General features: G+C 36.7%; 1 protein-coding gene across 2 annotated transcripts in view; it reads left to right on the top strand.

Annotated features, from left to right (window-relative positions):
- PREX2 (phosphatidylinositol-3,4,5-trisphosphate dependent Rac exchange factor 2) overlaps positions 1 to 14,566 on the top strand; it is a 187,571-nt gene that overhangs the window by 115,614 nt on the left and 57,391 nt on the right. For both annotated transcript variants that reach the window (XM_068932558.1, XM_068932559.1), the window contains 5 exons: positions 1,155 to 1,249; positions 3,133 to 3,215; positions 3,556 to 3,646; positions 5,302 to 5,430; positions 13,338 to 13,379. In XM_068932558.1, the coding sequence (XP_068788659.1) occupies positions 1,155 to 1,249; positions 3,133 to 3,215; positions 3,556 to 3,646; positions 5,302 to 5,430; positions 13,338 to 13,379 (440 nt within the window). The remainder of the gene's footprint in view (positions 1 to 1,154; positions 1,250 to 3,132; positions 3,216 to 3,555; positions 3,647 to 5,301; positions 5,431 to 13,337; positions 13,380 to 14,566) is intronic.

Below are 14,566 nucleotides of genomic sequence, written 5' to 3'. Positions count from 1 at the left end.
GAGAGCTCTTAGGTACCTGTATACCTGCAGCATTATATATAAAATATAAATATGTGTATCTTAGCGTATGGATATATATATGCTATGTTACATATGATTCATAAAAACAGAACCAGACCACTGCATATAAATGTGCTTTAGGTATGTTTTTAGACATCATCTTACGTTCACTTGGGTTTTTAAGACTCCCTCTGCTGGTTAATTCTTTTAATGTGCAAAGTTTCTTGCCCTGACACCAAACGATCCTCATGAAGTGGCTAGATCACTCACTGTTGAAGACTTTGAATTTAAATTTATCTTGATAGGATTTTTAGTACATAAAGATACATTTTATTCTCTTTATGCTGTAAAGTAGTTATCTTGTCTGTCTATTTTCTGTACATAATAGTCTATTTTTGAGAGAAAAGATGAGGTGAATGAGTATAATATCTACAGCAGCCAAAACAGAAATATTCATACCCTAAGATTCATACCCTAGCTCATCTTCACCTGTTCTTTTCTCCATACATGTTTTAACCCCTAAATCTCCTTACTAGACCAATGTGGGCGAAATTATTTATGTGTGAAAATTTGCAGTGAAGTCACAGGTGTGAATATCTATGTATCTCTCACACGGTGAACAGTTGGAAGAGATGGGATGATAAGCTATATTTTGGCTGATAGGGAAAAATAGTTTGGGGGGATATTTTTTTGCTACTGAAATGGATCAAATCTCTTCTAAAGTCACTGTAGACTCTAGTTAGCAAGTCATAAACCAGAAGACTTTGTCATTTATATTAGGAAGACTAGAAGAACAGAATTTAAATGTAATGTTATTAAAACATTTGAGGCTATAGCTTCAAAAACTGTCATGTATGTAAGAAAAGTTGGTTGTTCTGCACTGAAAATATATATTTTCAGTCTGCAAGTACTTGTTCACATACAAAGTGAAGGGAGATAATTGAATTATCTATTTTGGGAGTCCGGCCCTCTCAGTCAAACCGGGACTGCAAATTACATGATAGCCTAAATTTAGTTGCCGGTAAAGAATTATAAGGACAATCTCATCCTTAAAGTAAAAAGAGGGAATAACAAAGCTTTAATGTAGAACCTATTAAAGAACATGACTTTATTTCTCATTTTGTTTTTGTTTTGTTTTGTTTTGTTTTTTCAAGTGACTGCAATAGCAACAGGAACTCAATTGCCTCATTCACCAGCATTTGTAGCAGTCAATGCAGTTCATACTTTCACAGTGATGAAATGGATTCAGGTATGTTTAGAAAAGTCACCTATGAATCTGTCATCAGTTCCTTTTATTCAGTTTTATTCTTTTCATTGGCCCAGCAGTTTTCCTGTTTTTGTTTTAAAAGTGCCATCTTCCTGGTATTAAAAGTGTATCATTTTATTTCTGCTTAGCTAGTGCTGCATTTAAGAGTCCTTCTACAAAAGAGAGCCAGCATTCCAGAATATCTGTAAATAGGCTGAATTAGTTAGAGCTCTTGGAGAAGGACTGTTTTTAACCACTTTCATGCCTTGACCTTGAGAATGCATTATATGGCACAGAGTAAGGAGCATTTTAGGTAAGTATGGAAAGCTCTCCCAGACTGCACCAGGAGCTAAAACGCAGGATACCTTTGTGTATATTTGTAGGAAGGAATGTGAGACTACATGGAAGCACATTCTTGTTTATGCCATGACAAATTGAATTTAAATAAATGCAGCTGCTAATAGAAATGAGATGGGATTTAACTGCATGGAGTACAAGGTCATATGCTCAGAGATTAACAATAATAATAAAAATATTTGTTCTAAATTGAGAATTTATCATTTGGGAATGACTTAAGAAGAGAAAGAACTAAGCAAATTGGTTGAATATGAGCCACCACTGAGACAGCTTTAGAGAAGGAAAATTTTACCCCTGTTAGTATCAGGAGAGGTAAATATTAGTGACACTGTGTAAGACATCTGAGAAACCATGTGAATTATGCAATTCTAGTCAGCTATTTCAAGAAATGATGCATGTAGGGTGGAGGAGATACAGAGGAAAATGGTGAAGGAGATGATGAACCATTAATAGATGAGGAGACTTTAGGTCTTATCAGATTTGCAACCTGGGATGCAAATCAGCTGGTATGTCCTCATGCAGCATCATGCTAAGGTACCAGCTGAGGTACCTGAACAATATATGAGGTGTCCAGAACAATATATCTGTGCTAGCCAAGCCCAGATAGAGAGTTAAAGTTAGTAAATACTGCCACTCAGTTAAACTCCCGCTCTCCTGATGACCTAATTTTATTCTAGTTCCAAAGCTGACCAGGTTAACTCCAGATCACAGCTCTTCTGCACTGTGCTCCATGTGTTAAAATAAAAAGCCTGACTAGGGTTATAGCTACTGGCTGTAAGGACATCTGATGGAGCTAAAAAAACAAGGAGAGAAAAGTGCTATATGTGCCTCACTGACATAAGAAAAATGAGTCTAGACTGACGCCAAATACAATTGGATTAAAAATTATCAAGTGACAGCTTGTTATCTATCATTGCAACAGCAAAGAGGAAGAAAAGTTTTAAGCTCAAATTTGATCAGCTTGTGAAAGAGTTCAAGTGATGTGGATGTCTGAGAGAGCAAGTGACTGAAGTCAGTGACATAAGAGAGCCCCTCTCCTTTGTACTGTCTCATGAAATGGTTCTCTATAAGCTACTTACAGCTTCATATCAGATACAGCATTTGGATGCTGTATTTTTGTTAAGTGCTGAAACATCAGGACCATTTCATCAGTACGAGCATTAAGATTGTGAAGTATTTATGTAGTCCCTATTAAAAAGTTATGGTGAATGGCTACAGGTTTATAGTGCTTAGCTACTTAGTCTGGTGGTTAGGATGCTCTCCAGCACAAAATAATCCTATATTGTTTCTGTACGAATTGTTTCTGTATTTTATCCAGTGACTCTTTCATGCAAAATACCCAGGGAAAACAGTTGCATGCCATAGGATTCTGGATAATTCTTTACAGGCCTGTTTTTCTGTGCCTACAGCCATAGTGGATATAATTATGAAAGCCTATGCATCAGTGTTCGTGCACTGCAGATTATCCAAGCGGTAAAGATTCTGGAAAATACACTGAAACTTCTAAACAATTTTTAAATATTTTTCAGGTGATGAGCTTCCCATAAGTGTTCGAATCTCTCACGATAAACAGGACAAGCTCCATAGCTGTTTGGAGCATCTTTTTGGTCAAGTATGAAATTATTTTTCTTGGATTTGATACTAATGTCCATGTTTGAGCTAAGATATCTGTAGCAAATACTTCTTTGTCTTTTTACTTTTGCTTTCCACTGTTTCCTTGGATGGTATGTATTTATTCCTTGTCCTTCTGTTCTCTGTAAATGATTCAAAACTGCTGAATTAAACAGGCCCTTAGATTTAGTCCAACATTCCCTAGTCTTGAGTTTTAACTATAGCCATTAGGTAAGAAGGAATCTAAAGCTGCTTTTCACTAGTCCATATTTCTTAAAGAAAGAATTTCTAATCTTTGCTGTAAAAAGAACATTGCGCTCACAGAACTTTGATCCCAACAGGTAGATTCAATTGTCAATCTTCTGAAGGGACCAGCTGTGGTGAGAGCCTTTGAACAGACAAAATACTTTACACCAGGTCGAAGCCTGCAAGGTAACATTTAAACCTATCTGTCAGAATCAAAAAGTGGCTCACAGGGAGAAAGGGCACATGGATATGGCTATATACTCTTTGAGCTGTGTGTTAAAGAATGGATTTTGCTTGTTGTCACGTTCTGCAAAAATTGAATCTTTGAAAATTTTGTTAAGTAGATCTTAGTACTTTTAGCTGAAAATTTCCTTCTTACACGTTCATTGCACAGTGTTTATACATATTTCAGGTTTCTAAGAAAAGTAGAAAAGTCAGCTTTAAATCATAGATTGACAATAGAATTGCTGAGGTTTTGAAGCAAGAGTCAGGTTTTGTGTATTGCAGGAGCTTTTACTTCATTTTTGTCTCAATTATTGAAGGAATTTGTGATTTATTTAATTACTGTCAGATTTTTAGTATTTTGCAGGTATTTTATTTGTGAAATTATTTCATAAATCATTTGCAAATGCAAGTTTGTATTCATGGTAATATTGATACCAATTAAAAACTTACATAGGTATTATTGACTATTATAAAAAAAATCCTACATGTCATTTCAGATATTCTGCTAACGCTTACCTAGTTGCTTAAGACGGAATGTCTATCTCCAGGGACTTATATATACCTAAGATCGTGATTAAAAGTGACAGGGACTTCTTTTAGTGAACTGAGTTAAGAAAATGAAAACTCAATGACAGAGTAAATGTTGTATGGTTAATCTGTGTAACTGTACAGTGGGTTTAGTGGACCTTGCATATGCTTTTTGGCAAAGAAAACTAATGATGGCCTTCTGGCCATCTATAAGCTTTTGTAAATCAGCAAAATCCAATTGAAGCAAATAGAGCATAATTATTGTACCCCAATTATCTTACCGCATGTACTTCCCTCTCAGTGAGTTTGCATGGAAGTCCGCATAGCCACCTCTTTTTCTTATTTTTTTTTCCTTTCCCTATTTTGGGACCAAGATAATGGGAGTTAATACAGAGCATGAGTGTTTCTCAGTGTTTCAGACTGAGTACCTGGCAGTCTCATAAAACAAAATGTATCCTTGTAGTTCAAGTAGACACAAGATATGGACAAGCCAGATATTTTATTCACAGCCTTAACTGTCTTCATGAACGAGGAACACTGTCAATGATTTGAGGGATAGACTGAGTTGAAAAGCAGTAAGCAGTTTTGTATTAATTATCTGAGTATTTTGTTGAAGCATATTCTCTGCTGCAAGCTGGACTAGCACATTAATTGAAGTGTCCCTGTCTAAACTATATTTTCTTTAAAATAATTCTGTAGTGAATTAAATTATATAAAAAGCTTGTAGGTAGCAACAATCAAGATGCAATTGCAAAAGATCACCAATATCTTCAGGACTGGATTAATTTTTTTCTACGTTTGCCTTTTATAGGTCTAGGTTCCCTCTTACTAAATGGAGACAGGCACCTTCTATCTTAAGTACTAGTTCAGAAAGAACTGTGTTTGGTAGAATGCTACTGTCTCTCTCCTTTGAGAAAGTAGGGAGCTTAGGTGACTACATTAGACCTGTCACCCTAATTTTAAGAGAAGTAGAGTCAGAGAAGATGACACCTCCTTAATGTGTCAAAACATTTAGGAAGAAATAATGTCTTACTTTGGCTTTCTCAGGGTTTAAGCAGAAATTTTTTTTTCTTTTTATCTTTGCTTAGAATTTCAGCAGGAAATGGAACCGAAGCTTAGCTGTCCAAAGAGGCTACGACTCCACATTAAGCAAGACCCTTGGAACCTTCCCAGTAGTGTCCGAAGTCTTGCCCAGAATATCAGAAAATTTGTGGAAGGTTAGTAAGAAGAACATGACCATAAATAAACACTTAGTTTATGATAGAGAGCTGGGGGAAGGGAAAGTGAAGGATATAACAGCTTGATGTTGCTGCTAGGCAAGGTTTGCAAAACACCATGCAGTCTATGGGAAATACCTGAATGTGAGGACATCTTTGTGTTCTTGATAACCAGGTTAGTGGAGCATGTATCAGCTGTCTGATATTCACCTTATTGACTTCAAATGTAGAAGAGAAAATTGTCTCTTTCAGAAGTGAAAACAGATGAGGAGCTGGAACCATATACTGCGCTGGGTTATTTCAGTTGCTGCTGAAGTCCAGGGAGCTTGACTGATCTGTCACAGAACTTTGTGAGATTGGTGCATCAAAATGGGGCTTTCTTTGAAATTAGACTCCCTTTCTTCCTACCACCTATATTGAAAGAGGAAGACTCTGCAGGACTTTTTACTTTCATCTATCATTGGTTTGGGATCATTCCCCGTCTCCCTCCTCTGCCATGAAGCCAAACCACTTCCACTGGTTTTCACTCACTCACTCCATCACAGCTGATTCTATGACTCCTTCATCTACTCTGCCTCCCTCCCACCACCACCTAAGAGTGACCTAGTACTCTCTTCCTCTTCTCTGCTGGGTAGCAATGTGATCTGAGGTTTTCTGCCCTGTTCCCTGACTGTATAAGAAAGTAAACAGGATTTTCTCTCCAGAAAATCTTAGCTGTAGCTTCTGCCTTGTTTCTTATGCTACTTAATAGAGAAATAGAAATAATGAGCAAAATGATTTTTATAAGCTGCACAGTGCAGTACTGCAGTATGAGTCTTTGCGTGGGAACGAAAAGTTGTGTCAATTGTAGTTTTAAATGATTTGTGTGTATGTTTACCTTCTTTCATTTTGTTGGCTAATTTCCATGATATCCCATAAAGAAACTGCTAAATTTCAGATCACTGGAAAAGAACTTTGTGAAAAGTTATATTAAGATAAACCTCCAAGAACCCACCAGCCAAAACAAACAAACTCCTCCCTCTGTGAGTTTCGGTATTTCTCATTTCAGATACAATCATATTTTCAGACCCTGAGCTAGAAAATTATGATAACAAACACAAAAATATGTCTTAATTTTGGAGTTGATCACAGAGAGTAGACTCTCCAGGTCTAAGAATACTTATTTTAGTTTAATGATGGTTGTTACAGAGTAAAAAACAAAGATTTTTTGGATCCTTTTTTTCTAAAGGTCTAACTCTGGCCTAAATCTATATATTATAGGTTTCAAGTATATTCAAGAATTAATCATCGTTTCTTTCACAGCTCGGAAAGAATGAAAATATGTCTCTTTAATAGTCCTCTAACCCCCTTTAATAGCCTTCTGAAGCTTAACGGGCCATTTTTTTATACCTTGTGTGCCATAATTAGCATTAATTACCGTATTTCAGCATTGGTCTTATACTCTCATGTTGAGCTCAGATCATTGAAATAAATTTCATTTTAAATCCACCAAAAATTTCATAGGAGAGTTCAGCAAGGTCCAAGTGACCTGCTGCCTCTCCGTAATACAAAACTCCTCTTGTTACAATAGTGCTGTAATGTAACGGTGATATTTTTTGGAAGGGATACTGATGTTTACTGATCAATACAACTGCTAAAATTTTCTAGTGTTTTGGAAATTAAGATTAGAAAAGTTTTTCTCTTGTTAATAAATTATATTGACTGAGTCTATTGCAACTGTTATGCTTGCAAATGGCGTCACAGTTTAGAGAGCTGAATATTGAAATGTGTTATTCTTGTGCTGTTCAACACAATCTCCCTTGCCTTCCTTCATCACTGGGTCTCAGACTTTATCTGGAGCAACAGTTCTGCTTTAAATATTCTTGGCACTCTCTTTACATCCATGGCATCTGACCATTTGTCACAGATTTCCAGCCACCGCTTTCTGTGCCACCTACTTAATCAAATATGCTGCTTTAGGTGTAAAATTCTCATCTGAGGCTACTTCTTCCTCATTGTCACTCTTTTTAGCTTTTTGTTCTGTTGTAGTATTTTCTTTAATTTGATTCCCCTTCCAGTACTCTGAAGGATCATGATCCAAATCATCATTGCAATTTTGGTCTGTCTGTGTGATGAAGGAGTTGGTATAATGTAGAGGATACTGGAAAGCCAAGGATTTTGTGGGTTCCCTGGCCCAAATAATGTGAAAGAGAACCAGGAGAAGGGAATTGAAGAATTGCTTCTCAAACCTTAGTTTACAAGGCCTGTCTGGAACAGGTATCTCTCATTCAGTGCTGAAAAGATTCAGGGCAGAAATGTGCCCCTCAGGCAGCTTTAGGAGACGGCTGTGATATAGACAGGCTTAGGCCTAAATTGAACCTGAGACACAACCAGCAGCTGGATCTAACTGAAATCAGTGAGCACAAAGCATGGTTAAAAGTACTTTAGTGCTTGAACTATCCCTTCAGAGTTGCATTTCTTGTATTCTCTTTTCTACTTATGGTCTCCACAAATGGTCAGGGTACTTAGAAGAAGAACTAGCACTGTTCTGAGCTATTTCTGACTGAAAACCTGGCACAAGGTACAGCAGCTGACATCCCTCTTTTTCCTGTCTAATTTACCAGATTCAGAAGAAACAGAAAACGGCCACTAATTTGACTGCTTGTTTCCGCTGATGGCTCTTAGGGCATGTTCAAGAAAGTCTTAGGATTTTCAAAGCCATTTGAAATAAACATGAAGATTCTTCTAAGTAAAAGGCAGAATTTTCGTATTTGAGGAAAGGGGATGTTTTTGTCTCTTATATCAGAGACCACAGATACAACTTTGGCCACCATGTAAAAAAGTTTTTTGTTGTAAATAAAACCTCCAGTAGTTCTAAAAATGCTTAACCGTTATTGACGGATGCTTAAGTCAAGTCAGTAAATACATCTCCTTACTGAAAACTAACTCATTTTTGTTTCCATAGAAATCTCGACAGCTATTTGTAATTTCTTATTGTTCTGTTGCCTTGTAGTACATGTTGTAAAAAACTGGACTGATTACTGATTTAAAGCAGACGGAGGCATGGGAGCCCCACAAAAATGACACATTAAATTCCTAGATCTTAAGGGTTTTTTAAATGTGCTTTGTTTAGTAAGTATTTAAGAAGAAATGCGAAAGCTCAAAATGCCTTGAGAATGATCATTTTGATTTGACAGTCTTTCTTTTTATTATTATTGGAATTGGGAGAACAATTAAAAAAATCACACAGAAAAAGTTCACACAGATTTAAAAAAAAAACTTTTTTGACAGTAAGCTAAAACATATGTGGACATTGCTTTTTCTCATTTACATTTACCATTCCATATCATTAGAGAAAGAAAAGTCCACTATGATTACAGTAAAAGTCAGCCCTAGAAGGTTAATCAAGTTGACAGAGGTGGCGCTGATGAAATAATATACAAATCCTGGGAAGATTTATCTGGAGCTAAATAGTTAAAGAAAAGATGAAAGTGCTTTCTTGAAGTGACTAGTCCTACTAAGTTGTTAAACCAAGAGAGAAAAAGACAAGTTGTTGGCTAAGACAGATCTTTGAAGATGAAGTGCTTGATTTTGGTGCAGGAGAGAGCAGGAATTCAGAAGTCACCAAACAGAAAAAGAATAATGTAGCTTTCAGACTTTGGATATACATGAGAGTATGTAACATGAAAATTGGAAAGCATAGGGAGAAAAGTTGAGGGATGACTAGAGTAGGAACCAGGATAATTAGCAGTAAGGATGGGAAAAAGGGACCCTTCGGAAGAAAAACAAAACCCAAACTCGCCAGCTTAATGACAAGTTGTATGCGATTGGGAGTGGAGGATGAAGTAGACTATAACGTTATGTCTGAGTTCTGAAATGACAGTAGTATGTTCCAGAGATAAAAAGGAGAAAAGTGTGAGGAGAGCAAAGAGGAAAAGAAATTTCTATATATATATATTTTTTTTTGCGGGGAGGGGGAAGTAGGATATTTGGTCAAAAAAAGAAGTTCTAGAGCAAGTCAAATTTCTGGACAGCTTTCGGAGATTGATGACTATGTTACTGCATGAGGAAATACAGTTGTGTGGCTAGTACAATAATTTTAAATTATAGAGAAAAAATTGTATAATTGATAAAATCAACAGGTATTTTAATTTAAGTTAGTGGTAAGGAGTGAAGGAGCCTTTCAGTCAGGCCATAAAAATATATTTCAATAAAATAATAAAAAAGCACCTCAAGTCTTACTATTATTTAAAAAAATGAAAAAAGGAATAAATAAGAAACATGTTTTAGATTAAAAAAAAAACTTGAAGTCATCTGGCATTACAGCTCATATCTGCTCTAAAGAGAAATTGCTAGAGGGTAATTCTGTTTTGTACACCATATAGCAAGAAGGGGTAAAAACTTCTGTAGCATTTGGAATTTGTCAAAAAACAAACGACTGACAGAAACCATCCAAGGTTCTCTTCTAACCCCAGATAAATCACTACTGATACAAATAACCTAAAAATAATCTCTTGCCTAGTGATATATTTTGAAATGGAGAAGACTGTTATAGCAAGGATAAAGGAGAGTTTTTCTGTCCTGTAATTTTCTCATAACTAGGAGATCATTATTTGTAGATACTTCAAATGCTTTTTGAAATGAGAACTCCAGCAAATTCAGTATAAAATGAGCTGCAAGTTAATAGCCTCAATGTGTCTAAATTCTTCAAGTAAAGAAAAAAAAAATTCCCATGTTGTATCTTCAGTTACTAAGCCAAGTGTTCAGACTCGAAGAACCCAAGGTACTAATGTATCTATTAATCTCTCTAAGTTTTCTTTTAAATGGCAGAAAGCTAAGGCAAAGACTTATCACCAGGCAGTTTTCAAGAGTAATCTCTAATTGTGCATGTGTTCATTCTTCACAGTGTTTGAGATACTGTGGATCTGAGTTTCGGAAGTATAGAGTACTGCCAGTTCCTTTTGCAGTGTGTATATGGTATGGTTGCAGATCAAGACTGAAAGTTTTTTTCTTTTTTAAACTTAGTCACCACATGTTAATGACCACCTTGGGGGAAGATTCTGGCTTTGTGTAGGTATGTTCAAGTATATGCAGAATCCACACTGCATGGTTGCTACAGTCAACTCTAATGTCACTTCCATGATCTGAGATGTAGATATTGTTTCATAGTTCAAACCTATTATATTAGGTTTAGCAGAAGAAAACATATTCCCAAACTGTCCATATAACCCCTACTGGTTCTGCTGGTCCATTGAACAGGGGTTAAAACAGTACTGCGCAGAATACTGGATGTGTGAAAGGAGTGGAAAGTATGTGAAGTAACATCCTCTTATAGTTGTTACTGTAGAACAATTGATGTGCTGGAAGTTTGCCACTCTTTAAGGTTATGGTGGCTTTTTAATCTGCCTGTCCCTTTGAGTTTAGGTTTTAAAGTACATTTAGATTGACGTAGTTAGTGGCTAGCAGCCACCAAAATGGACAGCTGTGTCTTCTCCTAACCTGATCCCAGATGTGTGTGCGTGTTCCTTTCCTTCCTTTTGTGCTGGCACTAACTCTGTCTAAGTCTATGGTGAGCCAGTTCAGGGAACTGAACTGATTAAAAACACAAAACACGTCACTTCTTATGTAGTTAGTTTACTTTGCAGTAGTCAGTCTTGACCTATAGACAAGCTTATCGAGTGCTGAGTAGGACTCTGAAGAAGAAGCATCCTGAAAGCTCCCCGGAATTTAAACATGGAACTACGTAAACAAGAGATGCCGAGATAGGAACAAAGAGACCAGGCAAAGGACACCATTGCTAATGAGTATGATTATTTAGCCATCTAAATTACCTGGTGGTAGACAGTGTGCTCAACAGGCTTGCTGTTTCACTTGTGTAAGGGTTTTTGCTGGGTAGACCGTAACCATAGAGGGATGGAGAGTCAAAAGAATATATCTTACTACTCTAGCTGTAAGATTATCTAGTCTTGAATTTGACTTGACAATTCTAAGGACTTCTGTATTTCGGTAGGCTAATAAATGTTGGTAATTTTTGGAACAACTCCGTGGTTCTTGTGATTGTTTTAGGCTATGTTATATATACATTAAGTCTTGTTCTAAATTCAGTTTGGCTTTGCTGATAGTCACAGAATCAATGAGTCGTGTAGGTTGGAAAGGACCTCCAGAGGACATCTAGTCCAACCTCTTGCTCAAAGCAGGTGTGTTTAGGGTAGATTGCTCAGGCCTTGTCTGGCTGAGTTTCAAGTAACTCTAAAATACAGCAGTTTCACAACATTTCTGGGCAATTTGTTCCAGTATTTTACCACCCATGTTAAAAATTTGTTTCCTTACATCTAGTTGAAATTTTCTGTATTCCAGCCTGTCTGTTGCAGCTCCTTCTTCTACTGTACATCTCTAAAAAGAGTCTGGCTCTGTTTTTCCACATCCTTCCATGAGGGAGTTGTAGACAGCAGTAGGAATCCCTGAGCCTTTTCTTTTAAGGCTGAACAAACATGATTCTCTTAGTCTTTCCTCATAAAGCATGTATTTAGCCCCCTGGCCATCTTCAAAGGGCTCTTCTGGACTCACTCCAGTATGTCATTGTCTTTCTTATTACTGAGGAGTCCAAAGCTGGGCACAGTACTCCAGAGTACTCTAATACCAAATAGAGGGGAAGAATCACTCCCCTCAAATTCCTGGCTAGTGCAACCAGGATGCAAGACACCATTCTGTGTTGCAAGGACTCACTGCTGGCTCCAACTTGGCCACCAGGAGACCCAAGTACTTTTCTGCAGGGTTGCTTTCTATCCAGCCAGTGCCCACCCTGTACTGTTGCAAGGACATATTCAGTCCACGATAGAAGACTTAGCACTTGCCTGTGTTGAACTTCTTCAGGTTCCTGTCCTGTCAAGATCCCTGTTAACAGCAGCTCCTCTCCAGCATATTGACTGCTTCCCCTACACCCAGTTTGGTGTTGTCCATGGTAGATGAGACAAACAGAAAGGTGCAGTAAAGCAAAGAACCAATCTTTGAATCAAAGAAAGCTTGAGGTATTTTAAAAAGCTACCCTAAATTACATAGAAGAGTTCTTCACAGGAACTGTATAAAGGCTTGGTGTCCTGATTAAAACGAACAAACAAAAAAAAGTGCAGTGTCATTCTGTCCATACAAGCAGCGTAGTACTAAACAGGGGTTTTGTTTTGCATGCTGCTCTGGAAATTGTTTTACTACTCATGTGGATGAAATAACTATATTATTATTTTATATGAAAAGGTCCTTTCCTGTAAACTTCAAGAAAAAAAAAGAACAAAGGAAGAATAAGGGGTTTATTTTGCATGTTGTCATACTTCTTTTATTAAAACATTTCAAAGAGCTACAAAATGAAACTTTTGTCAGTCTAAATTAAGATGTTTGCTAACTCTGTACTTCTTTAGTTCATTAATTGTTAAGTGAAACCAAATCTTTGTGCAGGAAAATAAAATCCTGAAGACTGACAGTAAAGCAGAAATGCTGTTGTATTTTTCCTAGATGTTGTGATATGCACTAACATGAGGATAATTTGATTTTTTTTTTTAAGTATGAAGCAGGAAAAAAGGAGAAGTGAGGTAGTTGTGGGGAAATCAGTGAAAATGGGCCTTGTGTTTCGAAGTCTAACGACTAGGATTCTTCATATGTGGACTTTCACTGGCTAGCTGAAACAGAGGTACTCTAAGATAGCAGCTGCCTCTTAGTTCTTTTCTCAGGGTTGGTACTTTTGATTCTTACCAATTTTATCCAGTCACATGTAAAATTATGTGAAATGGAGACTCATTACTGTTTTGTAAGTATAAATCAAGATGGACTACCCAAGAAGTTGGAGTTAAGCTGATACAAAATGAGAAACTGAAAATGTATTATGTTGGTGATATACTTTTTACTATGTTCTCAATATATCTTCTCTTTTCTTGAAGAGGTGAAGGCACGGATACTCTTGGCACTTCTTGAGTATACAGGTAATTTTGATTACAGGCAACCTTCAAGTTGTTTGTTTTGGGAGAGGGGAGGTCAACTTCTTTGGGAGTTTAGCTATGTTTAGCTGACTAATAACAGAACCTGTGCATGGCATTTCTGCTGTCTTTTTGGTTTGGAGCCCTTCCCTGTTTGTTATCTTTTTTTTTTTTTATCTTTATTCCCATGTATTTCCGGACTTGCCTTACTCTTCTCTCCCATATCTTTCCTTCAATCCTTCTTATTTTACCTAAGACAGTATAATGTAATCCAGAATTTTTTTTAAAGTTACTGCTTGTTGGGAGAGGCCTGGGTGTTCTGTGTATTACTGCATCCCCTGATACAGCATATGGCTTTAAGGATACAAAATGTGCATTTGCAAAATAAGTAGCAGTAAATATTGAGCCTTTAGAAAATAATACTTACGGTAGAAGATTCTCTACAGCCTTTTCAGATGTCTAAGTGCCCAAGTAAGCACTTTTGACTCTAAAAGCTGATTAATGTAACCATTGACCATATGAATATACACGACTTTGTTAGGACATATCACAACATTGTATAAAGGAAAACTTAACATTTCTTTCTTGTTAGGTTTATTCTAGTTGTTCTAAGGTTTATTAATAATTCTTCAGGAGTGTTTAAAATAAGAAGTGACCCAACAAAATACCCTAAGCCTTTTTTTTTTTAAGGCTGGTTTCCCTATTTACATGGCTGGCCTAAGTTCATAAATTCTGTAATTTATTTTGTATAAAATCTTTTTGTAAAAAGAGCCCAAGCTGCTCTTGTGTTCAGTATCTCATGTTCAAGTAGTATTAGATGTGATTTAGAAATGAGGTGTCAGAGATGCAAGAGGGCTGCTTCTGAAGCAGGCATGACAGAGGAGGCACTGTGAGCCAGATGCTGCTATTAAAATAGAGATAAAATTGAGCAAAGTGAAGTGAGGGAATGTGTCAGGCTCAAATCCCTGAGCATTGCTATGGTGTTGGAAAGATTTTTTGACCACGGAGAAGCCAGTGGGATTTTTGAAGACAGAAGCATTTTTAAAGGTAAGAATTCTGTAAGTACTGGATCCTACAGAATTTGAGATTGGAAAGAGAGGTTAAGTTCAACGATCAAAATAAAAAACAATGAGTCACAGTGTAGAGGTAGTGGTGACTACACCATATGTGGAAAATATTTTCAAGGTCCTGAA

This window comes from Struthio camelus, chromosome 2, assembly GCF_040807025.1.
Source record: "Struthio camelus isolate bStrCam1 chromosome 2, bStrCam1.hap1, whole genome shotgun sequence".
In the NCBI taxonomy this organism is placed as follows: Eukaryota; Metazoa; Chordata; class Aves; order Struthioniformes; family Struthionidae; genus Struthio; species Struthio camelus.
Note: the sequence above shows the minus strand (reverse complement) of the source record. Positions and strands in the feature narration are given on the sequence as shown.